Source organism: Dermacentor albipictus, chromosome 7 (assembly GCF_038994185.2).
Source record: "Dermacentor albipictus isolate Rhodes 1998 colony chromosome 7, USDA_Dalb.pri_finalv2, whole genome shotgun sequence".
Taxonomy (NCBI): Eukaryota; Metazoa; Arthropoda; class Arachnida; order Ixodida; family Ixodidae; genus Dermacentor; species Dermacentor albipictus.
Window position 1 is genome coordinate 142,459,809 of NC_091827.1, and position 26,460 is coordinate 142,486,268.

The 26,460-nt window shown below is 47.5% G+C and overlaps 1 protein-coding gene across 2 annotated transcripts in view; it reads left to right on the forward strand.

Annotated features, from left to right (window-relative positions):
* The window catches only part of Enoph (enolase-phosphatase E1), a 283,836-nt gene extending 257,809 nt beyond the window's left edge, over window positions 1-26,027 (forward strand). For both annotated transcript variants that reach the window (XM_070521118.1, XM_070521117.1), the window contains one exon: window positions 25,128-26,027. In XM_070521118.1, coding sequence (XP_070377219.1) covers window positions 25,128-25,255 — 128 coding nt within the window. In that variant the 3' untranslated portion in view covers window positions 25,256-26,027. The remainder of the gene's footprint in view (window positions 1-25,127) is intronic.
* The last annotated feature ends 433 nt before the right edge of the window (window positions 26,028-26,460 follow it).

Genomic DNA, 26,460 nt, shown 5'->3' on the forward strand with positions numbered 1-26,460 from the left:
GGCAGTGATTTATCGTATCACTGAGCGAAAATCAGCCCAGTATACTCTTTAGGGGGAACGTGTTAGGCCGCTCATCTCTCGAACAGGAAGAATGGACGGCGTAAGGCTGCATGATTGTTTTGTATATACTTTTGAAGTGCCGCTAGTTGCACGTGCGTTTTGTGAATGGAGAAGCGTCCACCCCCCAGCGCCTCGGGCGGCAAACGATTCTGTTTGTGAGGGGTCGGACGGCCCGCGTGGTGTCGGTAACGAGCCAAGGCGCGCGCCGCCGCGGGGGGCGCGGTGCAGAGGCGCAAAACGGATTCGGAGCAAATGCTTTTGCGCGGGCTTTGTTGACATTCCGCCGATGGTCATAATAGGGCCACGCGGACAAAGCTCGAGCGGGACGGTTGTATACGCGACGTTGTGGCGCCGGCTCTTGAGTCCCCTGCTAATTGGAGACGCAGCTGCTAGCAATGTTGACCACGTCTGGCGCGTACGGAGCGGGGGGTTCGCGCCCCTCGCATTCGGACGGCAGCCACGTGCATCTTGTTTTGAGCACTGGGGAGAGCCCGCTTTGTGTCGTGTTGCAACATGCAGTGCGCGCCGTAGAGAGGGGCGCGGCGTCGTTTGAAGAGCACCCGAGTCCGGATGCCGCCAGCGGTAATTAGTTTTCTACCAGGAAAAACCTTGAGGGGGACTACGGTACGCGGTGTCTGGACACCAGCGCCCGAGCCCCCCCTTGCTGGCTAGAAACGCCGCTGAGGTGCGAGATGGCCTCAATAAATCATGCATGCCTGGCGTGTTTGAAGAGGCCGTCACTGACCACGTGGAAATAGGAGGGGGAGAAGAAGATGTGGGAAGAGGGAAAACAGGGTGGTTTTCCAATAGATTCACTTATGAGAGTAAGCCCATCCCTTTGGGTTGTGGCTTAAGAAACTGTCAACTCTCATTGGCAATTGCTTCCGTGGGATGGGCTAACGACCCTACCGCCCTTTTTCTTTGTCTCTTTCCCCTATAACAACCGAGACGAGGTGCTTGTTCCTCAGTCTAGGCTGTAATCACTAAACCTGATAGAACAGTAAGACTCCGTACGATGCAATGCTAGTCTGGGCCGTAACCACTTAGTGGTAGAACAGTGAGACTCGGTTGATCGTATGTAGTGACAGTTGTCCTAGGCTCTAACTTAAGAGAGAGTAGAAGAGTAAGGCGCTGTTTACTTGTGTGTTTTGTATCAGTGTTCTTTTGCTCACTGTGTATTTGACTGTGTAAATATTTCCGTTGCAATATATCTTCAAGTTTTGTTACCTCCAACCTGCCTCGTGCTTCATCAACGCCGATAAACACCTTGAAGAGACTTTGGTCGACTTCAAGGAGAAAAGAACAACAATCAATCACAAAAACTTAACTGACAGTGTTATCGATTTTGACTTCAGAAGATCGATGATTGCGCCGTGTTTGTTCAGGAAGTTCGCGCCGAGAATGACATCTTGTGATCACTGTTGGAGGATAACGAAGGTGGCAGGGTACATCCGGTCATGAATGGTAATTCTTGCCGTGCAGATTCCAGTTGGCGTAATGAGGTGTCCTCCAGCGGTCCGATTTGAGGGCCTTCCCATGCAGTCTTAACTTTCTTCAACTGGGCGGCGATATGTCGACTTTTGTGTCCACTAAGGCGGTGACTGCGTGGCCGTTGAGAAGCACGTCGAGGTCGGTGGTTCTTTGGCTTGCTTTGCAGTTAAGCCTTGCCGTCGGGTCACGACGGTGTTGCGCTGCCCGTGGCTGGTGCATGGTGTCGTCATGTCGTCTTTCGTCAGCGTACTTTTTACTTCCAGACTTCGTCGGGACGGCGGCGTGTCGTTATGTCGTCGAGATAGTCTCTTCAGCGTCTTCGGCGGCGGTGGAGCATCTTCTTCAGTTTGACGTACCGCAACCACAGCTCCATCAGTTGCTGCTTTTAGTTTTCCGGATATGGGCTCGCAGAGCGGCTCCGGTTGGGCCAGTGTATGGTCGGCGCTGCGGCGACAGGTAGCGGCCTGGTGATTACGAAAGCGACAGTCTTCGAGAGTTACACTGAGTAGCGGCGAGGTAGTTGGCGGTATCGCAAGGTCATTCACCAAGCTGTGGTCGCGGCGCGTCAACAGCGAATCGACAGTAGACGTGACCCGCTTCTCCACAGCGGGCGGTCGTCAGGAGCGTAACAGACGTCTGTCTTCCTCGGGTAGCTGCGCCGGGCGACGGGTGGGTGTGCTGGCGGCGGTGGCGGTAGACGATGGAATTGCGGCGTTACAGGGCCCTGGCGCGGTCGTGGAGGGGGACCTTGATGGCTTTCGATGGCAGCGTAGGTCATCGCTTCCGGCTGGCGCTGTGGTAATTGTGGTTGCCCCCTCAGGAACTCCCAGTGATCGCTGAACCTCTTTCACGATGTTGGCGATCGAGGCCACTTGAGGTTGCGACGAAGGCAAGACCTTGCGCAGTTCTTCGCGCACAACGGCCCTGATGGTCTGTTGAAGGTCGTCATAACTCAGTCCTTGGATGGCGCACTGCGGCGAGAGCACCTGGCGGTTATTTTGCTGAGTGCGCATTTCCAGAGTTTTCTCTATCGTCGATGCCTCTGCAGAAAACTCAGCTATGGTCTTCGGCAGTTTGCGAATCAGTCCGGCGAAAAGTTGTTGCTTGACGCCCCGCATCAGGAAGCAGACTTTTTTCTCCTCCAACATTTCCGAGTCGGCGTGCCGGAAAAGACGGCCCATTTCCTCCCCGATGATCGCTATTGTCTCATTGGGAAGCTGTACTCGGGTTTCTAGTAGCGCTTAGGCGCGCTCTTTATGCACGACGCTTGTGAATGTTTTCAGGAAGTCACTTCGGAACAGGTCCCACGTCATTAAGGTGGCTTCTCGAACCACGTTCAGGTCGCGTCCTTCATTGCGAAAGAGACATGTCGGAGCTTGTCGTCGCTGTTCCAGCTGTGAAATGTAGCGACCCTCTCATACATCTCCAGCCAGCTTTCCAGGTCCTCGGATGTGGAACCACGGAACGTCGGTGGCTCGCTGGGCTACTGAGAACTATTGGGGACGCTGCGGCTGCCATTTGGGCTGTCTTCTTGGTCGTCTCTGAACGATCTTCTTTGACGATCTTCTTGATCGTTTCTGGTAGAAGTCCGTGTTCCGGGGGCAGCTGCTGTAGTCAGCAGCTTGCTCGATGTTCCGGGACAACGTTAGTGTTGTCTTTGCGGTCCGGGCTTGGATTACGGCTTGTCGGGGGCGTCAGGTACATCAACGTAAAGCACCTCCACCATATGTCACGTAGCAGTGACAGTAAAGAAGCCAGCAAAGCTGTGATGAACTAAACTAGCGTTTTATTGGGCGAACTTGTGCCCTGAAAAGCAGGCTACACTCAAAGAGTAACAATAGTGGCGAACACACTCGGCGATCATGCAAATTTGATCAGCGGGTCAAGCGCGTCAGTGTCTATACATCCGTCGTCGAATGCTTCAGAGTAATCGCTGGGACCTGCATGTCTCCCACAAAGTTCTACACTATTCGTGTCGCGCATACATGCAATCTGATTACACAAGGTTTGGAGACAGACAGCGAATGGAACCATTGATAACACTCCAGAAACTTCCTATATATGCAGCTGCGTCCTGCGCTGTGCGATAACTGTTAGGCGGTGACAAGCGGTCACCCGGAAAAGATATACAAGTACATGTGTCAATATGCATCTATGAGCTGGAAACATTTCGTGATGTGCGCACAGCACATTACATTAAAGAATAAAACGCGACGCAAAGTGAATGTGACGCACATGCTAGCTGCCGTGCACCGCCCCCTTCAAAAACTGCGAAAGCTGCGTGGATGGATAAAACGGTGCGGTGGGTTGCGCCACCAAGCTCTTGTTATTATACTGCCTAATGTCCTACCTAGGTTAAACAAGAAAAGAAAAAAAAACTAAACTCCCACAACCAAACTTTCTGATCCCCTATTACGAATTGCGTTTTTGTACGTCTCCGTTTTTTGTCGTTTTCCTACTTTTCTTCCACTAATCCTCCAATCGCCTCTTACTAATCCCTATTGCGGACATGTTTACTTTTCCACTGCTCTCGCTGAGCCCAAGGGCTTAAAGGAGGCCAGTGGTGCCTAAATAGACTGCTGGGCAGATGTCTACACATTCTAATAAAATATGCTCCATAGTTTCCCTAGCTTTACCACGGCAAGCACATGCTTCTTCTTATATCTCGCTTTATAGGTGCATGTTATAAAACTCTCGTGTGAACAAAATTGGAATATGCTTCACCAATTTGGAACCCGCGACAAGCTTATATTCAAGACGCCCTTGAGTCACTTCAAAACCGTGCCACTAGGTTCATTCATCGTTCGTATTCTTATGATGTGAGTGTGTCATCACTAAAATTAGAATCTAATTTACCCCTTCTCTCATGTCGCCGCCGTATCGCCAGTCTTTCTTTATTCTATAAACTTTTTCATAGCTCGATGGGCATCCCGCCTTACATTGTTCCACCAACACGCATATCTAACCGCACTGGTCACCCTCTTCAAGTCGCGCGCCCACGTTCACGCACCGTTACCTTTTCTACGTCATTTTTTCCTCGTACAGCTGCTGACTGGAATGGCCTTCTGGGCGACACCGCTGCCATCCCTTGTTTATCTACCTTCATAGAAAGCGTCACCAATCACCTTTCACCATAGATTAACACATGGTTTCTCCTTATTTTTGTGTAACCCACCCCTTATGTAATACCCCGTTACGGGGTCTTTAAGGAATAAAAATGAAATGGAAATGAAATGAAATGTTCTAAGGCATCCCGATCTCACTTCGAAAAGTAATGAGCTTCCCTTTGAGTTATCATAAATTGTTTTTTTCTTGATTTCTTTTTTTCCTCTTAAGTGGTTACTCATGGCAGGTGTCTTTTCCATTGCCGACACCCCTGAGATTATTCCAGCCTCTCTGACTTTTTGCTTAGCGTTCTTTGGTGCTGTGTTGCCCACCCTACATGCCGCATACACGCTGGTAAGCTTCCTAATTATCAATCTTTTTTCTGTACAAATACCTCAACACTCTCTCAGCCCATTTAATTTCTTCCATATTCCTTAGTCGTTCTTCATACTCAATTTTACTGCAAGCTTCCCTCACATCAAAACTAGTACAGCCCCTATCATCCTGCACAGCTTCATTTGTAGGTGAGCGCCCAATGCGAGGCCTCCCACTGATCTTTGGTTCTCATCGAGTCCTGATTGTACCCCTGATATAAAGCAAACAACCGCATTTCCAAAAGTAAGTCCTGGAACCATTACACCTTTCCACATACCTCGAAGCACCTCATACGTATTGTATCCCCATAGCGCTCATTGCTTCATTATGGCTGCATTTCTCTTCCCCTTCAATGTTATTGTTCTTTCCTTTGTTTCCATATATCTATTGCTTCCGTTTATCCATATACCAAGGTTTTTATATTCTGTTACCCGAGGTATTTTCTGGCCCTGTTTCGCCACTGTGCGTTCACTATTTTCATCAAATACCATTACACCTGATTTTCTAACACTAAATTTTAAACCTAAATTGTTGGCTTCCTGTCCACAGATATTAGCAAGATGTTGCAAATCACTTTGCTTTTGTTAGTTAGCAACACAATGTCGTCCGCATAAAATAAACCTGGAAACTGCTGCTCAGCTACAGTACCTGCCTGTTTGTATGAGAGATTAAACCCGATATTACTTCCTTCTAGCGCCCTCTCCATCCTCACCATGTACATCAGAAACAGCAGTGGGGATAAAGTGCACGCCTGCCTGAGTCCCTTGTTGATATGAACTTTCTCCTCGCTTCTCATCTATTTCCATTCAACGCAAATGGTATTTTCTAGGGAAATCTCTCTCACAAGCTGTAGACAATCGTTATCTAAGCCTTCCCCTTCCAGAATATCTCACAAAATGTTGCGGTCTACGTTGTCATAGGCTCCTGTGATGTCTAAGAAGGCTACATATAATGGCCTGCTTTCTATTTTTGATATTTCAATACATTGAGTATGAACAAATAAGCTAGCACCTTAGTGTTGAAGCAATAAACGGCAATCTTGTGGGCATCATTAAGGAGTGTGCAATAGAAGTCGGTGGTAGCTCCTTCAGAGAGAATACCTGTAAGCTATCGCAGGAGACGAAATATCTGATCAAGAAACGCCAATGTATGAAAACCTCTAACCCTACAGCTAGAATAGAAATGGCAGAACTTTCGAACATGCTCTCAGGAACGGAGGAAGCCTAAAAGCAGTGAAGAAGAAACTAGGAATTGGCAAGAATCAGATGTATGCCTTAACAGACAAAGCCGGCAATATCATTACTAATATGGATGAGATAGTTCAAGTGGCTGAGGAGTTCTATAGAGATTTATACAGTATCAGTGGCACCCACGACGATAATAGAAGAGAGAATAGTCTAGAGGAATTTGAAATCCCACAAGTAACGCCGGAAGAAGCAAAGAAAGCCTTGGGAGCTATGCAAATGGGGAAGGCAGCTAGGGAGGATCAGGTAACAGCAGATTTGTTGAAGGATGGTGGGCAGATTGTTCTAGAAAAACTGGCCATCCTGTATACATAATGCCTCATGACCTCTAGCGTACTGGAATCTTGGAAAAACGCTAACATAATCCTAATCCATAAGAAAGGGGATGCCAAAGACCTGAAAAATTATAGACCAATCAGCTTACTGTCCGCTGCCTGCAAAGTATTTACTAAGGTAATTGGAAAGATAATCAGGAACACCTTAGACTTCCGTCAACCAAAGGACCAGGCAGAATTCCGTAAAGGCTACTCAACAATAGACCATATTCACACTATCAATCAGGTGATAGAAAAATTGCAGAATATAATCAACCTTTATATATAGCTTTGATTGATTGTGAGAAAGCGTTTGATTCTGTCGAAACCTCAGCAGTCATGGAGGCATTACGGAATCAGTGTGTAGACGAGCCGTATGTAAAAATAGTGAAAGATATCTATAGCGGCTCCACAGCCACTGTAGTCCTCCATAAAGAAAGCAACAAAATCTCAATAAAGAAAGGCGTCAGGCAGGGAGATACGATCTCTCCAATGCTATTCACAGCGTGTTTACAATAGGTATTCAGAGACCTGGATTGGGAAGAATTGAGGATAAAAGTTAATGGAGAATACCTTAGTGACTTGCGATTCGCTGATGATATTGCCTTGCTTAGTAACTCAGGTGACCAATTGCAATACATGCTCACTGACCTGGAGAGGCAAAGCAGAAGAGTGGGCCTAAAAATTAACCTGCAGAAAACTAAAGTAATGTTTAACAGCTCGGAAGAGAACAGCAATTTGCAATAGGTAGCAAGGCACTGGAAGTGGTAAGGAAATACATCTGCTTAGGGCAGGTAGTGACGGCGGATCCGGATCATGAGACGGAAATGATCAGAAGAAAAAGAATGGGCTGGGGTGCGTTTGGCAGGCATTCTCAGATCATGAACAGCAGGTCGCCATTATCCCACAAGAGAAAAGTGTATAATAGCTGTGTCTTACCAGTACTCACCTTCGGGGCAGAAACCTGATGGCTTACGAAAAGGGTTCTACTTAAATTGAGGACGATGCAACGAGCTATGGAAATAAGAATGATGGGTGTAACGTTAAGGGATAAGAAAAGAGCAGATTGGGTGAGGGAACAAGCACGAGTTAATGAAATCTTCGTTGAAATCAAGAAAGAGAAATGGGCATGGGCAGGACATGTAATGAGGAGGGAAGATAACCGATGGTCATTAAGGGTTACGGACTGGATTCCGAGGGAAGGGAAGCGTAGCAGGGGGCGGCAGAAAGTTAGGTGGGCGGATGAGATTAAGAAGTTTGCAGGGACAGCATGGCCACAATTAGTACATGACCGGGGTTGTTGGAGAAGTATGGGAGCGGCCTTTGCCCTGCGGTGGGCGTAACCAGGCTGATGATCATGATCATCATCATCTAAGCGCCTACCTATTCTGAAGCCATTCTGAAGTTCTCCCAAAGTGCCATTATTCTCTGCCCATGCTTGAAGCTTTCATTTTATTGCCTGCATTACTAGCCCGTATATTGTTGGTGCAATGGTCAGCGGTCTATACGACTGAATCCTATCCTTCTCTCCCTTACCTTTATAAATTAAATTCATTCTACTTTTTCGCCAACTGTGTAGTATTTGTCTATCCTTTAAATTTCTTTCCCCTGCTTTCACCAGAGCTTCTTTACTTTTTTTCTTAGTTCGCTAATGAGCCTAATGGGAACCTCGTCTAGCCCTGTGGCTGTGCGCTTAGGAATTTTTTTCAGCTTTCTTTTAGGTGAAATTTGTCAGCACCAGCTCCTTTTCCCGCTGGGTCTCTCTCATGCTTTTTTTTCTTCAAATACAACCTCGTCACTGCCTTGGAAATATTCAGCTGTTATTTTTTGGATGTAATTTATTGCCGCATCTCCTTCCAGTCTGTTTTCATCTTCGTCTAGGATGTGTTGTTGTATTGTTGTTGACTTCCTGCCTAATCATTTTATGTGGTTTCAAAATATTCTAGGTGCAACCTTCTTTCTCTTGCGTATTTCTGATAACCAACGTTCACTTTCACCTTTCGTCTTTGCTTGCACCAGTATTTGAAGCATAGACTTTTTCTCCCGGTATATTTCCCATTTACTGGCTACTTCATCCTGCGGCAACTGTGCCTTCTTTGCCTGCTTGTGCTCTCGAGATGCTTTCTGTCGTTCGGCGATCGCTTTTCGTATCTTCCTCTTCCACTAGCTTTTCGGTTTCATTTTCCTTTGCAACGAACATGTTGTTTCTCTTTCCGTATTTCTGTCATTATTGCCCTTAGAAGCTCATTATATTCCCACTCTTTATTTGGCCATTTGTCGAGTTCTTCCTCGACTCTAGTGACTACATTGTTTATTGTACTCACATGCAGCTTTATGTAGCTAATGTTTCTCTGACTCTTAGGCTGTGCACCTGGCTGCTGTTTTTTTATTGTATGTACTTGATTGTTATTATTGTTATTGTGTGTACTTGATTGTATGCCCCCCTTACTTAATCCCCATGTAGGTGCCTTGTAAGGTATTTTACAAATAAATAAATAAAATATATTTGTTCAGCGTTCAAATTTGGACCGACTATTTTGAACTCCTTGCTCGCATTTCCAAATACATATCCCATTTTCAAAATGATGCGTTTATGGTCACTCCCTATGCTGCATACCCTTGCTTCACCAATGACCATTTCTCTCAACTTATCATGAATTTATTCTGTCATCAGGCAGTAATCAATGGTTGATTGCCGGTTTCCCACTTCCCACGTGATCTCCCGTTCACACTTAGGCCCTGTATTCACGATAATGAGGTTATGTTGCTCACAAAGGTCTAGCATTGACTTCCCGTTGTCGGTATAGCCATCTGAATCCTGTGTGTGGGCATTCATGTCACCTAGTGGGATTATGTCAGCACCATTCCCGTAACCCTAATATCAGTGCTTATGCATTCCACTAACTCGCTATTCTTCTCTGTGCAACTATTTTCGGCCCACAAATGCGTAACACCCAGCTAAGTTATTTTCCCACTTATTGTACCTGATAACCAAAGATGCTCTTGACATTTTGAATTTACTCTTTCCCATGTGGCTCCCTGATGGATGAGCATTCCGACTCCCCCTCCCTTTCTTTCGAACTTAGTTCTGTTGCACCCTTGTCAAACATAATTCTCAATCACGGGCGGCTCTTCCGAGTCTGTAAGTTGCGTTTCTGTAACCGCGTACACCCCTATTTGTTCTCTTTTTAACTGGTCCTCAATCTTTGCCCACTTTTCCTTTCTTCTGCCGCCCTGTATGTTGATGTAGCCTATTGCATGGCGAGCTCTATTTCTTGCTTTCCTCCTTTTCCTGTTATTTACGGCGATGTTATACTGAGTTTCCCTTAGGGGACTCTCTTCATTGCTACCTATTCTGGCCTCCTGAGTGCCCATGGGCCCCCAATGGACGACCGCACGCCAAGTTTCATCCTAGTGTTCCTGTATATGCTCCCGTAGGGAGCAGAGTTGCGCATAACTTTTCCGGCGCCGCTCGCACCGCTATTGGCCGAGCGCGAAAAATGACGTCAAATGATCCGCGCCGCTGCGAAGCAAACTTTACGGGCGCATCGCCGATTCATACGAACTCGTCGTTTCCGGCAGTGCCATCGCCATTGCAATCAGAAAACCGTCGATCGTGCGTTCAGACGCGCAGCTGCGGGTTTCAGGTACGGTATTCGACGATGTGAAGTCAAGGACCTTGGTGAAGTGATACTATAGATGTTCTGTGGTGATATGAAACACATCGTACTGGCACTTGTATTTCAGTATGACGGGGTGCAGCGCACCATACTGCACAAACCGCACGGAAGGCGGTAAAGCGCTCTACGCGGTGCCAGTGGAACAAAACTTGTCGTCCAATTAAACATGCTGGAAATCTACGTTTTGCTTTGGTGAATGCTGTTTCCTGTGGGCGGGAGCGGAGTGAATGCACTGTTGAATGAAGTAAAATTTCCTTGCCTCTGATGCGATAGGTCACAAAGCTTTGTAACTTGGCTTTTTGGCCAAAGCCTGCTTCAGTGATTTCATTGACTTGATACAGTGTCTTCAACTACTGGCTCTTCTCTGAGTGGTGAGAGATCAAGAAAAATGTGTTGTCATATTACAGTCTGCACTGTGTGAATAATTACTCTGCAAGTTTGCCATCTTGATGTGATTAGTGCAATAAAAATATCCTGTTGTTACTCTTAATAGCTTGTTGCCTTTCCAGTTTCTTTGAATTCTGCCCCCACGGTTCCAGGAACCAGCACACTTGGCCTGCTGCCAGCAGCCGTTCATGCATTCCCTTGTATGAAATAAATTTGATCTAGAAGCTCTTGCATCTTGCATCTTGAATCTTTTTCTACTTGCAGATTTGCTGCTACAAAATACCTGATTAGTCTGTGGTATGAATTAATCGTAAAAGTAAGCTTTGCTTAAAATGTGCGCATGTGAACATTTGAAATGCGCTTAAATCTGTGTCTGCATCGCATGTATCGAAAACGTGCAGCTGTTGTGAACGATGGTTAGTGATAAATGACGCTCTGTTAACGGTCACTGGCATAACTGCAGGCACGATAGCTCTCTTGGCGACGGTCATTAATCAGCTGGTTTCGGCAGCCAAGATGCGCTTAGTGTCCACCTTACGTGTGTGAAGTTTTCTTTAAACACTCTTTAAAACATTTCTTGCCTTCTGACCAAGATAAGACAACTTCATATGCATGCTGAAAATCATTGCACCGCTTTTTGTGGCGACGTACTGCGCGTTTACGAGCGAACTTTGGAGCTATTCGAGCCACGGGAGTATCTTATTTTGGGGAATCGAAGGCGGTCCTACCCCCTATTTGTACGTTCGTGCGTGTGTTTGTATATGCGTGTTTACATAGGTACATACAAAGTTTCGGTTGGTTGGAAGCCCACCCCCTCCCGCTGCACGAATGACTCGTTCGAGCGTAGCCTTTATTAAGAAGTGCCCTTTGCTAAGCGCCTGCGAACAATTGGCGCTTGTAGCTCGCGACCACTAGAGAAAAACGCTATCGCGTTAAAAGGCGGAACACCGCGCGGCATTTGGCTCCTGCGCGCGCGAGGAGTGGCTTCGCTGCAGAGCTGGAGCACGACGGCGGACCTATGCGCAACTCTGCTCCCTGCGGGAGCATATACAGGAACACTATTTCATCCTAGACCCCAGCGCTCGTTTCTCCCCTGGCGGAGCAATTTCATCTCCAACGGGTGTAGGTTTCCGTCGCCGCTTCCCTTCGCGGTCGCGCCCGCGTTCAGTTCGCGTTTGCAACGGCGCCTCTTCGGATGACCGGAAATTATTATTGTGTTGTTAACTGTCACGACGGCAATGTAAACATGAAAGGGTTGATGCCACCAGTGAAATTCTGCCGATTCACAAGAAAATGGTACGAAAGAAGCAGACGACAGACATGCGCCGAGCGAAGTAAACAACTGGAAAACGAAGCGAGCTCGTTCATTGATCACTCCTGAGTGTATGACGGTTTCTATATGTAACCCACGTGAATTTAATAATTACTCGGTACATAATCGTTTTATTCATATAAAAACTAAGTTCAACGAGCGCTTGTCTTGTCTTCTTTCTCGTGTTTCGTTAGTGTGTGCGCTGCCCGAGAATGGAAACCACGTCTGTTGTATGCGTTAGCAGTGGCTGAAGTTCACGCGTGAGGAGAAATTGAATATGTGCATGATGCATTGAACATGACCGGAGTTCATTCCCGCTTCACCACTGCACCGATCGATCGGGTTACTGGACGATACACGCCCGCGTCTTGGTCGCGCCGGCATTGCTGAAGCAGGAATGATTAATAATACTTTCAACTTCCGTTTCTTGAGTACTGTTAAAAAATGGCCGAGCTATCTACATTGCTGCCTCTATTCCATATTGTAGGGGACGTACTAGTTAAAGTTGTGTGCGCATGTCGTACTTGTGCTATGCAGCGATATATCTTGTTTATTTCCGCACAGTGTCGATAGAAGTCCGTTGTCGCCATCAGATCGAGACAACACGGATTTGTAGCAAACATAATGTCAGAAACTGCAAAAATGACTTTAGCTCGTAGGTGCCGTATGTATGTGCCGCATCGGATGTGCTGACGATTTTTCCGGCGGCATATACGATGTCGTTTCCAATTTGCCTGCTCAGCGTCACTTACATGGTTAAGCAGACGCTGCCCTTTCGAAGCATTGCAGCTCTAAAAATAATCGTCAAGCGTACCGATCTTCTTAAAGGCAAATATAGCGTGTGCAGTTTGTTTCACACTAAGGGGAAAACTCGGAACGTATTGCATCGCGATGCGGCAAGCAATAGAGTCGTGCGACGGCAGCAGCTCGAGCAGGCGCACACGCTTGAGGGGCGGGGTCGTGATCTGCGTCGTCTGCTACGGCGGCGCGCGCTGGCCGCGTTGTCGGGAAGCGTGCTACTGTCAGGGGCAGTGCACCGATTTCATCGGTACTGCGGGAACTGAGCTGATATTATTTACTAAACGTTGTGCGTCGCCAAAATCTAATCCTTCATTGGTGATAATGGAGTTCCACAAACCTCTTTTGACTGCATGGTTCATTTGTTCTTTCGAAAGGCCGGAGTACTGAGCGTGTGCACGTATATTTCTTCACTGTATGTGCTTCCGTAATGAGCAGCGACAAAACGCACCAAGATGTGCACGCAACGTGCTCAGTCTTTGTTTGACTCGAAAGGAAAACAAAGCACTCAACAATGGGTGTCGAACACGATGAAACAAACGGACACGATTAAATGAAAGTTTTAGGTTCAAACAATGAGCTGGAAGTGATTTTTCTCAACAATCATTTGCTACACCAGACAGACCCTGCCCACTGGTGGGGAATCGGACACGTCACGCTCGGAACTTCAGTTAGTATCTCGTCATGTCCCCAGCGGCAGCGATGACAGCGCTCATCCTGGAAGGCAGTGAAGTGTAGAATGACTTGATTAGGGATGTGTTCATTCGCAGCACGTCTCAGTCGCTGACGATGGTGGATCGAAGCCTATCCTCGGGCGACTGATAGAGGGGATGGTGCACGAGCGATATTTTCAACGAGCCCCAGACATTTTACATGATGTCGGCGCCCGGGAATTGAGGCGGCCGCTCCAAGAGAGTGACTGCGCGCTCTTCTAGCAGTTCTTGCACAGCACGAGCAGTGTAGATCGGCGTCCTGTCGCGTTAGAATATATAGTCGCCTTCCAGAAACGGGCCGTCAAGAATGTATGGAATCAGTACGTCGTCTATGACTGCCCTGCAGCGATGAACTTACGTTCTAGGCGTATCAGTGGGCGTCGCGCAACGCTTAGCAAAGAATACCGGCTCATTTCACGCAGTAACGATGTGATCGGCGCCCTGCACCTGGCAGTAGAACGCTTCCCGACAATGCGGCCAGCGCGCGCCGCCGTAGCAGACGACGCCGTTCAAGATCCCACCCTTCGAGCATCTGCGCGAGCTGCTGCCGCCGCCCGACTCAAGCGCTTACCGCATCGCGATGCAATGCGCTTCGAGTTTTCCCCTAAATGTGAAACAGACTGTACACCGCCCTTCGAAAGAAATGTCCACACGCACAGTGCAGGAGGCAATCAAGGCGGTGCGAACGAGAGATGGGAGAGGGGTACCACCCGCTAATAGAATTTTGCTTTGCATGCGGCGCTCTCAACGCCGGCGCAGCAGCGCCGCTCTCGGTGCCGTTCTTGTCCATAGAGCAACAGCGCGGCCAGCAAGTCGCCAGCGCACTTCTCGTGCAAGCCTGTAATTAAAGTGAAAGTGGATCCCGTCTCGTGAAAAAACACCACACATTCTCACTTCCCTGTTTACTTCGACAACCTCGAAGCCTTTCTCTCGGCTCATTTTCCATATCACCTCATTAGCGGCCACTGCGGCTCTTTGTATGTGACCGTCACGTACAGGCAACTCCAGCATCGTGCACACCGCGATCTGCACCTGAGGGGACAGCTCACGCAAGTCATCCACCGCCTTCGCCAAGCGCTGGGCTAGTCCTGTCCCTTTCCTGTTTAGGATGTCAGTTAGCTCACCTGCTACTATGACAAGGTTGCGCACGTGGGCATTTTCTGTGAGCTTTGCTTTCGCTCGCTCTATGACAGAATGCAGTGTCTACCCCGGAAATGTCCCTACCACTACTCTTTTATCGCCTTTCACCCTCCCCACTATTGCTTGTGAAGACCGAGCCAAATTTGAGTCACCGGCAATAATCACCATTTCACTCTTTCCTACCTCATCCTGCTTCCCTTTGTTCATTTCCGCGTGATTCGGACTTCACAAGGGGCATTGACCCATGCGCTCTTGCTTTTTCCCCCTGGCGGCCTCAAGGTAGGAAGCCGCACTTTCCAGCTAACCCCTCACCACGTTGCACGCGTTCCAGATACTTTGCTGGCACTCCCTCTCCTCTCACATCGGGGGACTGCGTTCCATTGTCACGACGATTCTCGTTCACAATGGCGGCCCTGTTCAGCTTTCCCTCAACTGCTTCAAGACTTTTTTTCAGAATACATTGTTGCGCCAAAAAAGGAAAATAAATACTTGGGAAGGAAGAGTACGAAACGACAGATTGAGCGCTGAACTTCAAGTGATTTTATTCTTACAGCAGGGCAGGGAGAATGAAGAAATGCGCATGCGTACATCAGTGTTGCCTAGAGCGATTCCAGTGACGTTTTTAACAGTCGCAACTCGTTTTCAAACAGAAAAACAGACGTGTCACTAATACAACTCGTGTCTTTCTTTTTAATGTGATATGCCTCCAAAAGTTCTCTTGCTAACTACTCTGCCGAGTACCTTTGTCTCACGCAGCAGTGGCTGGCATCTGCCTTCCAGGTAAACCGTGCAATGCGCAGGTAAATGCGCATTACCTTTATTGATTACAGACAATTCATGCTCCCGCGCCCGGTCATTAACACACATCCCCGTTTGTCCAACGTAGGATTTCCCACATTTTAGCGGTATTTCGTATATAACGCCCGTCACACATTTGACGTACTGGCTAAAATGTGGGAAATCCTACTTTGGACAAACGGGGAGATGTGTTAATGAACGGGTCCGGGAGCATGAATTCTCTGTAATCAATAAAGGTAATGCGCATTTACCTGCGCATTGCACGGTTTGCCTGCAAGGCAAATGCCAGCCACTGCTGCGTGAGATAAAGATACTTGGCAGGAGTGGTGATACGTTAGCAAGATAACTTTTGGAGGCATATCACATTTAAAAAAGAGAGGCACGAGTTGTATTAGTGGCACGTCTGTTTTTCTGTTTGAAAACGAGTTGCAACTGTTAAAAACGTCCCTGAAATCACTCTAGGCAACACTGATGTACGCATGCGCATTTGTTCATTCTCCCTGCCCTGCTGTTAGAATAAAATCAGTTGAAATTCAGCGCTCAATCTATCGTTTCGTAGTCTTCCTTCCCAAGTATTTATTTTCCTTTTTTCGCGCAACAATGTATTCTTTAGATCCCAACCAACTTGCCCAGCAACAAGTTCTACTCAAGACTTTTTTGCACTACCTTCCGTGCACTCCCTCTTTAGCTCATTTTTGAACTCTTCAACCTGTTTGACGAGCTCTTTCTGGAAACCTCCATTTTCTCCATCCTAACATCGACATCAGAGTGTGTGCCGATTGACTCGGTTCTCTCTCCATGCTCATCCATCCCCTCATCTGCCTTGTGGGACCCCCCCCCCCCCGCGCACTGCCTGCTTTCCCGGCTTTCTTGTAATGTATTGCCGGCTTTTTCTAATGCAAATACTATATTACTATAATAATGCAGAGCACGCGCCTCAGGATCCAAATCCTGAAAATGTCGCAAAGTAACTCTCACCAGTTTCAAAAGCAATCGCTGCCGCGGAGACCTAAGGTATGACTTGCTCTCGCAGTTGGCAACTCCTCTGTCACTTAATTGACCTCACGCAATCTAAAGCAGCCACACAATAACACGTCACACGCCTTATACACAAAACCGACCTTTCTCCCGACGCACTCATCGACATACTTAGGAACACACATACAACTCCCGGTACCTTAAACCCCCTGCCTCCCTATGCAGGCACCCCGAATGCCAATCTCGACGCGGAGATTACGGAAGCAGAAGTCAGAGCGGCCCTCCTAACTCTCCGCTCTAACTCCACTCCAGGAGTTGACCGTATCTCCAATAGCATGCTCCGCAATTTGGACGATCAGTCGATTGCCCAGCTCACGGGGTACTTCAACACATGCTGGCAGGAGGGCACCCTTCCGCAATCCTGGCGTCACGCCAAAATCTTGTTCATACCCAAGCCCCACAAACCCCTTCACCTGCAAATCTTCGCCCCATCTCCCTAACCTCCTGCCTGGGCAAGCTTTTGGAGCATGTCGCACTCGCCCTACTCACCCAACACATGGCGGAGCAAGACGTCTACCCGCACAGCATGGTGGGCTTCCGTCCCCACCTGTCGGCACAGGACGCCATGCTCCAGCTCACACAGGATATTTTCGACCCCCTCATACCGGGCCACACAAAAGCCGTCCTCGCCTTGGATCTCTCCAAGGCCTTTGATCGCCTAGACCATCGAGCGATAATGGCGGCGCTCTCCCCCTTGAACATAGGTGAACGTATGTACACCTATATTCAAGCATTCCTTACGAACCGCACAGCCGAAATTCACTTCGGTCCCCACACATCCCGCCCATACACCCTTAGTGGGATTGGCACCCCCTAAGGATCTATCCTCTCCCCTTTTCTCTTCAATGTCGCTCTCATTCCCCTTGCCCGCAAACTACAAGCCATCCCTCACCTTTGGCACACACTCTGTGCTGATGATATCGCTCTATGGACCACCCATGGCAGTGATGGAGACATAGAGAATACTATGCAGTCGGCAGCTACCCTCACCCAAACACATGCGCGGAGTATCGGACTCTCATGCTCTCCGGAGAAGTCGGAGCTCCTCATACTCCGCCCCACAACCCGAAACTGCCTCACCACCCCTATAACCGTGACACTGGAAAACCGGTACATCCCTGAGGTACACACTCTCCGGGTACTGGGCCTCCACATCCAAAATAACGGGAAAAACACTCTCACCATCCACAAACTCAAGCAGATGGCGGTGTCGATATCGCACCTAATTTGCCGAGTTTCTGCACACCACCGGGGTATGAAGGGGCATGACCTATGTCGTCTCATTCATGCCTTCGTCCTCAGCCGCTTTCTCATCACGCTCCCCTACCTTAAACTCCAGGGCAGAAAAATCTCCACCCTGGATGCCATGATTCGAACAGCATTTAAGACAGCACTACACCTACACCTAAATACCTCCACCGAAAAACTCCTCCAGCTAGGCCTACATAACACGATAGGTGAGCTTATTGAGGCCCACCGACAGACACAATACATACGTCTCGCGAGAACCACCACCGGCAGACACATCCTACACACCCTCGGTATCAGGATACCAGCCATGGATCCCACACAGCTCCAGGTCCCCCACCACATTCACCGCGAACTTCTTATTAAACCTTTCCCTAAAAACATGCACCCCACCTACCACGAACCCCGCCGCAGAGCTCGCGCACGGGCGCTCCACAAACACTATGGCATGGAACCGGATGCTGTGTGGGTGGATGCCGCATGCACAGGTGAGGACGCGGTTGTTGCCATCACGAACCCCTCCCTACAACCGATTACCACCCTTCACATATCCCCAACTGCCACTTCGGAGGAGGCTGAAGAGGCCGCCGTTGCCCTAGCTATTACGCGCACGGAGGCCCAGTATATATTATCGGACTCTAAAACTGCGATACTAAATTTTGCTCGTGGGAGAGTTCACGTCCCTGCATTTCGCATACTGAACTCCCTCGCTGCACACCCGCCCCGCCACATGGAGCTCATATGGGTGCCTGCCCACTCTGGGAATCCTGGAAACGAGGCTGCCAACGCTTTAGCCCGAGGTTCTCTCAACCGGGCACCGGCGGCCTCCGATCCAGGGTTCTCACGGGAGCGCATGCATTCATTCAGTGAACTGACGCAAGCCTGCAAAGCCGAGCGCCGACTCTACCCCCCACCCCATCCCTCCCTTGACAATTATCACCAGACACTTTGGAGGCGGCTCCAAACACGCACCTTACCCTCCCATTATATTCGCTCGCGCTATCACTACGTCCACACCGACCCCTCCTGTACCCTCTGCCACCACCCCAAAGCCTATCCTTTTCCTCTGCCCGGCGGATCCTCCTCCGCGGGGCCTGGAGCACCTTACTACTTGGGAGGCTTGGGAGACCCTACTGCGCTCCGAGGACCCGGCCAAGCAAGCCATCGCCACAGGCCTGGCTGCCAGCGTCATGAGCCTCTGGGACTTGAACGTTTGAGTGCAGTGGGGCCGTGCGGGGGCCCTAGGACCTGTGTGTCCGCAACTCCCCTGTGTGCAATAAAGTTGTCACCACCACCACGCGCTCAACCACACGGCCATGCTCTCACTTTCCTACCAAACCACACAAAGTAAAACCACTAATAGCTATTAGTCTTGCCACCTCCAAGCTACCACTTAACATCCCATTCAACATCCCACCCGGCTGCACGTGTTGAAGCACGTGGCGCAAAAGGACGCTCTAACCATCCTGCAAAACAAACTTACGCGAAACACACCCGCGCTCACGAAATACGAGATAGAAGAAAAAAAAACGACCCTATTACTATATAAAGGCTAAAAACAGCAAATCGAAAACAGAAGCAAGCTCAAAGCATGCATGAAAACTTCTGATTTCGTCGCCGCCACGGAGCCGCGAAACGCACGTCTATTCGCCACAAAATCTCAGCGTCCCCCAAAAAATGTCCCTACTTGCAGCACATCAGCTGCAAGTAGCGCCATCTACAACTTTCATCGCTACTCTGTGCAGCTCCCTCCCGTAGCACTACTCCCTTCTAGCCACCATAGTATTGGCGTGCGGCATGGTTTTATCGTAATGGCGCCAAACACGCAATGCCACAAACAAAATGTTGTCTAGCCGCAGAGGCATCGTGAAACGTTCATGCCAGGCGGGACTTCAGCATCGATGATAAAAACGTCTGTTGTTGGAGGGGGCAATGGGAGACGCCTCTTGCGTGCGGCGCAACGAGGAGATGACAGCAATAAGGAAGATAACTTTGCAATAACAGAGAGGAGCTGTTCACCGAGGTTGCGGCACATTTTGACGCGTATGAGCCATGCCGCACTGTCTGTGCATGCGTGGACCCGCGGACGCGTGCTTCCACTCGTCCACAAGCATACGAGGCTTGCAGCGATGATGACATAGAGTGAGCTCGGCATGTTCATAATAAATAATTGCTGTTTTCATTTTGTGAACGCGGTCATCACTTTTTTGTTCGGCTTACATTCAAGCTAAGTTTTTTCATTTTTTCTGGCTTCTGACATTTGGGGGTCGGCTTAAAATCGGGGCTGGCCTAGATTAGAGTAAATATCGCAATTGCTTCTCAACAAGCTCGATTCTATTTGTTAGGACAGAAATCTTTTGTTCCATGTTTATTTGAAATGTCTTGCTCTCAATAGTGGACTGCATTTCGCCCTGGCCATCCAATAATTTATGCAGCATTTCGTTTTCACTTGGCCCGAGGCTTTCCTCGATATTGCCGTAGAGTGAAAGATAGCTAGGCAAACAAGGTGCACAATTTGAAATACACTTGACACTCAGTGGGCAGATCAGCATTGCAATCATTTTCTCAAAGAACGCAGCGTGAGTAACTTGTAACACACGGCTGCAAAACAGGAAGCAAACTTTTGTGCGTTCGACGTGGCCTTAGAGAAAAAAGTTGGTAAATTACTGCTATTCACCATCTGTGGAGACTTCGAAGTGTGCGGAGTTTTCAGACAAGCTTTAAATAGGCAGATCTTAAATAAAGAATTATCGATATATCAGACTATTTCGCGATCACTTTTGAGTTCGCTATAACTGGGATCGACGGTATGTACTTTGATGCTTTTCCTACAAAATTAAATTGAAGTAGGCTTGGCATTGAGATATTGTTGATCGACCCTTCATTGTGCCACTCAATATCAAAAGCAAAGTATTGGCACAGTGGTATTGTAGTCTAGAGTGATGAAATTTCTGCACTTTTGCTTCCACAGAAATGATTGCTTAGTTGTTGTGGCTTATTTATAAATGAAAGGAACCGCAGGCCTAAGGAAAGAGAACTTTGGTTCACTTTCTGCTTAGTTGAGATTTAAAGAGATCTGCTCACCAGCCATTGCATTTACTCCTGTATAGTGGTAAGGAAAGTAATACTCAGCATCTCGAAAGAGTTGAAAGAAAGGACAGGTACCCTTTTGAGTGAAACTGCGATCCCATTGACATACACTGCTATGACATTCGGCTCAGATGTTCAGGGCACTATTGTCATACAGGTAAGTAAGCTTAACTTCAAAATAAAAAAAAATTGGCAGAGACATTTAAGACTGCTTACATGTGGGACAGGCCGCCATTGGAATCTGAACCTGGCAACGTTTAACGTTAGAACGCTATCTAGTGAGGCGAGTATAGCAGTGTTATTGGAGGAAATAGAGGGTAGTAAATGGGATATAATAGGGCTCAGTGAGGTTAGGAGGACAAAAGAAGCATATACAGTGCTAAAAAGCGGGCATGTAGTATGTTACCGGGGCTTAGCGGAGAGACGAGAACTAGGAGTGGGATTCCTGATTAATTAGGAAATAGCTGGTAACGCACAGGAATTCTATAGCATTAACGAGAGGGTGGCAGGTCTTGTTGTGAAAGAGGTACAAATTGAAGGTGGTACAAGTCTATGCCCCTACATGCAGTCATGATGACCAGGAAGTCGAAAGCTTTTATGAAGACGCAGAATCGGCAATGGGTAAAGTCAAAACAAAATACACTATACTGATGGGTGACTTCAATGCCAGGGTAGGCAAGAAGCAGGCTGGAGACAAGTCAGTGGGGGAATATGGCATAGGCTCTAGGAATAGCAGAGAAGAATTATTAGTAGAGTTTGCAGAACAGAATAATATGCGGATAATGAATACCTTTTTCCGCAAGCGGGTTAGGCGAAAGTGGACGTGGAGGAGCCCGAATGGTGAGACTAGAAATGAAATCGACTTCATACTCTGCGCGAACCCTGGCATCATACAAGATGTAGACGTGCTCGGCAAGGTACGCTGCAGTGACCGTAGGATGGTAAGAACTCGAATTAGCGTAGACTTGAGGAGGGAACGGAAGAAACTGGTACACAAGAAGCCAATCAATGAGTTAGCGGTAAGAGGGAAATCAGAGGAATTCCGGATCAAGCTACAGAACAGGTATTCGGCTTTAACTCAGGAAGAGGACCTTAGTGTTGAAGCAATGAACGACAATCTCATGGGCATCATTAAGGAGTGCGCAATAGAAGTCGGTGGTAACGCCGTTAGACAGGAAACCAGTAAGCTATCGCAGGAGACGAAAGATCTGATCAAGAAACGCCAATGTATGAAAGCCTCTAACCCTACAGCTAGAATAGAACTGGCAGAACTTTCTAAGTTAATCAACAAGCGTAAGACAGCGGACATCAGGAACTATAATATGGATAGAATTGAACAGGCTCTCAGGAACGGAGGAAGCCTAAAAACAGTGAAGAAGAAACTAGGAATAGGCAAGAATCAGATGTGTGCGTTAAGAGACAAAGCCGGCAATATCGTTACTAATATGGATGAGATAGTTCAACTGGCTGAGGAGTTCTATAGAGATTTATACAGTACCAGTGGCACCCACGACGATAGTGGAAGAGAGAATAGCCTAGAGGAATTCGAAATCCCACAGGTAACGCCAGAAGAAGTAAAGAAAGCCTTAGGAGTTATGCAAAGGGGGAAGGCAGCTGGGGAGGATCAGGTAACAGCAGATTTGTTGAAGGATGGTGGTCAGATTGTTCTAGAGAAACTGGCCACCCTGTATACGCAATGCCTCATAACCTCGAGCGTACCGGAATCTTGGAAGAACGCTAACATAATCCTAATCCATAAGAAAGGGGACGCCAAAGACTTGAAAAATTATAGACCGATCAGCTTACTGTCCGTTGCCTACAAAGTATTTACTAAGGTAATCGCAAATAGAATCAGGAACACCTTAGACTTCTGTCAACCAAAGGACCAGGCAGGATTCCGTAAAGCCTACTCAACAATAGACCATATTCACACTATCAATCAAGTGATAGAGAAATGTGCAGAATATAACCAACCCTTTCATTGATTACGAGAAAGCGTTTGATTCAGTCGAAACCTCAGCAGTCATGGAGGCATTACGGAATCAGGGTGTAGATGAGCCATATGTAAAAATACTGGAAGATATCTATAGCGGCTCCACAGCCACCGTAGTCCTCCACAAAGAAAGCAACAAAATCCCAATAAAGAAAGGCGTCAGGCAGGGAGATACGATCTCTCCAATGCTATTCACAGCGTGTTTACAGGAGGTATTCAGAGACCTGGATTGGGAAGAATTGGGCATAAAAGTTGATGGAGAATACCTTAGCAACTTGCGATTCGCTGATGATATTGCCTTGCTTAGTAACTCAGGAGACCAATTGCAATGCATGCTCATTGACCTGGAGAGGCAAAGCAGAAGGGTGGGTCTGAAAATTAATCTGCAGAAAACTAAAGTATTGTTTAACAGTCTCGGAAGAGAACAGCAGTTTACGATAGGTAGTGAAGCACTGGAAGTGGTAAGGGAATACATCTACTTAGGGCAGGGAGTGACCACGGATCCGGATCATGAGACTGAAATAGCCAGAAGAATAAGAATGGGTTGGGGTGCGTTTGGCAGGCATTCTCAAATCATGAACAGCAGGTTGCCACTATCCCTCAAAAGGAAAGTGTATAACAGCTGTGTGTTACCAGTACTCACATATGCGGCAGAAACCTGGAGGCTTACGAAAAGGGTTCTGCTGAAATTGAGGACGACGCAACGAGCTATGGGAAGAAGAATGATGTGTGTAACGTGAAGGGATAAGAAAAGAGCAGATTGGGTGAGGCAACAAACGCGGGTAAACGACATCTTAGTTGAAATCAAGAAAAAGAAATGGGCATGGGCCGGACATGTAATGAGGAGTGAAGATAACCGATGGTCTCTAAGGGTTACGAAGTGGATTCCAAGGGAAGGGAAGCGTAGCAGGGGCCGGCAGAAAGTTAGGTGGGCGGATGACATTAAGACGTTTGCAGGGACAACATGGCCACAATTAGTACATGACCGGGGTAGTTGGAGAAGTATGGGAGAGGCTTTTGCCCTGCAGTGGGCGTAACTAGGCTGATGATGATGATGATGATGATGATGATGATGATGATGACATGTGGAAATGGGAAACATCATAGTCACTTTGGTGAACTTTTTTTTTCTGCGCGTTCCTTGTCCGTGCAAGCTCTTGCCTGAATTTAAACTGTGCCTCGGTAAGGCCAAATGAAAATGTACTGAGCGTCTCAACGTGCTTGCTTGCCTGCAAGGAGTTAATAACCCGAAGGGCTGCTCAGTGGCGTTCAATTGTACATAAGTGCTTTTTATTTTATACACTCAAGTGGCACTACCTCCTCCCCATTGGCTGTGCTGTCACGTGCGCAATGACGCATGCACTAGGCCAGACCTTTAATCAGTGACCGAGATTTGACGTGTGCAGTGACACATGCAGTAGGCACACCTTTAACCAACCAGAACCATGGAGCTGCCGTGTTGTTGGGGAAGCGTGCTGATTTCGCAGCCTGGAGGCATGCGTTCGATTCCCACCAAGACCAAGATATACCAAATTTTCTTTTCACAGCCATTAATTACTTTGTTTACAGGAACCTCCCTTTTATGTGTGGCCATTTTTAGGAGCGTCTTTTGGTAACGCCGATGAATTTTCTTATAATGAGGCACGTAATGCTTTTGCGTAAATGGAAAAGTGTTGCAGGGCCCCTTTATGCATTTCATTGACATGTTCCTTATTTTAGGCTGTTAAATACATATACGCAATGAATAGGCTTGTGTGTATATTAGTTATAGTTTAATATTCCATTGGATATCATGCTTTTTGGTATTCAGTTCATGTCATGAGTGACATTGGGCTCCGCATCAAGCGAATGCGAAACTGCCCATGACCTCGACCATCACGAAACTTCAAGTAGACTGAAGCAAGACTGAGTAAAGTTCATGAATTCTTTTGTTCTGGTTGCATTTTTAAAAGAAATGTCAGCATCTTGCGTTTTTGCATGAAAGGATCTGATTAACGGCACTTTGAATATAAAGTTCTTTCTTTTCTCTTTCTTTTTAATTAGTAACCTTCTGGTTGTTGTGCTAAGGTTCCTTCTTTTAATAGGTAACTTTTTGAAAACTAAAATGAAATATAATGCTATTTGGTGCAATCTCTGAAGAGATCATAGCTGGTTCAACTTCAAATATGCATACAGGTTATCTGTAATGAAAAAAGAAAGCAAGAACAAAGCATCATTGAGGTGCATACATATTTTCACATGGCAACATAATGTGGTACGTTATGTTTCATGGTTCCTGCACATCCAATAACCATTACAAATACAGTCAGCAGACTGCAGCTGTTTTGTTCCCTCTTTCCAGAGGCCCAGGCTGCGTGCCGAGCTGGGTTTCAAGTGCGGCTTCTGGTGCGTCCAGGAAACAAGCCGCTCAGTGAAGATGAAAAGGCAGCCTATGGCCACATCACCTCCCTGGAACAGATTGAGCTGTGACACACCTGATAGCATGATGAAGACTGGCGAGCGTGACCATCGCGACTGTGGCCAAAAATGTTTTGCATCTTTACACAGCTCAGCAGATAGCTGATAGCATTTGTGCCTTAGGCCAGCACGCACAACTTGATTTTCTTAAAGGGACGTTGAAGAGGTACTGATATAATATTTTCGACTAGCCTTTATTTCTGTGTGTGGGTTAGGTAAGGTACTTCTAAGCACCAGAAAAAAATAGTCAGTTGCCTCTGAGCACCATTAATCATTTAATATTTTCAACTTGTATGTTGCTGCTCGTTACAAGAGTGAGTATTAGCTCCGAGATAGAGTTACTGTATATGTTACCAAAGGTAGTACCTTTGGTAGCATATACAGTAACTCTACCCCGAGAGCATTAAGGGCGCCCTCTCGTGTGTGACGTCAGTGGGGAGACTCCACTGCCCACTACTGTGCCGTGCACTCGCAACGTGAAGACAACTTGAAGCTGTCCGCTGACCTGCTCTGCATGAGTTTTTGAAATGCGAGTCTGCAGACTTTACTACCAGTATGTACGGAATGTTCTGCGACACTGTTCCCTGCGAAATAGATCGAAGTAGTCCATTACCATGCCCAGTGTAGATTGCTCGTGGTGTCGTCTGCTAGTCATCAGTGTGCATACATGCGTGTATGGTGTTGGCTTCTCGCCATTGCTGTTCTGCTTTTGTGGCACACTCGTAAAGATTTGTTGGCCTTTTTTTTGACAATGAACTCTGGTATTTGGCCTTCAGCTACAGCATCTGTGCTGTACTAGTGTGTTTGTCCAGCATGTGCTGCGCGTACGGTCACCGACTCCGTTTGCCACTGACATACCCATTTTGTTGCTGTCCAGCGCAGTAAGCATATCACCAAAGAAGTCTGATGCTGCTCTCAGGAAACTACATGGTCTCAGCGGTGCGTTGAGGCATGCGCTGCTTTAGTGGCATTGCAGCAGAATGTGGTCAGGAACGTCTGATAGAAGGGCAGACAAAATTAGTGAGCAAAACAAAAGTACGTAGTCTCGTGCTGCAGTACGGACCTTTGCCTAACCTTTAATTAAAATGAATTACTTTCACTTTGACACAGCTTGCCCCTGCATGTTATAAGTATGCTCAACATAACCCTTAATTTCTTTCCTTGCTCGTACCCAGCGCCTCCTCTATTTTTTCAGTGCCTCGGCAAACGCCTCAGGC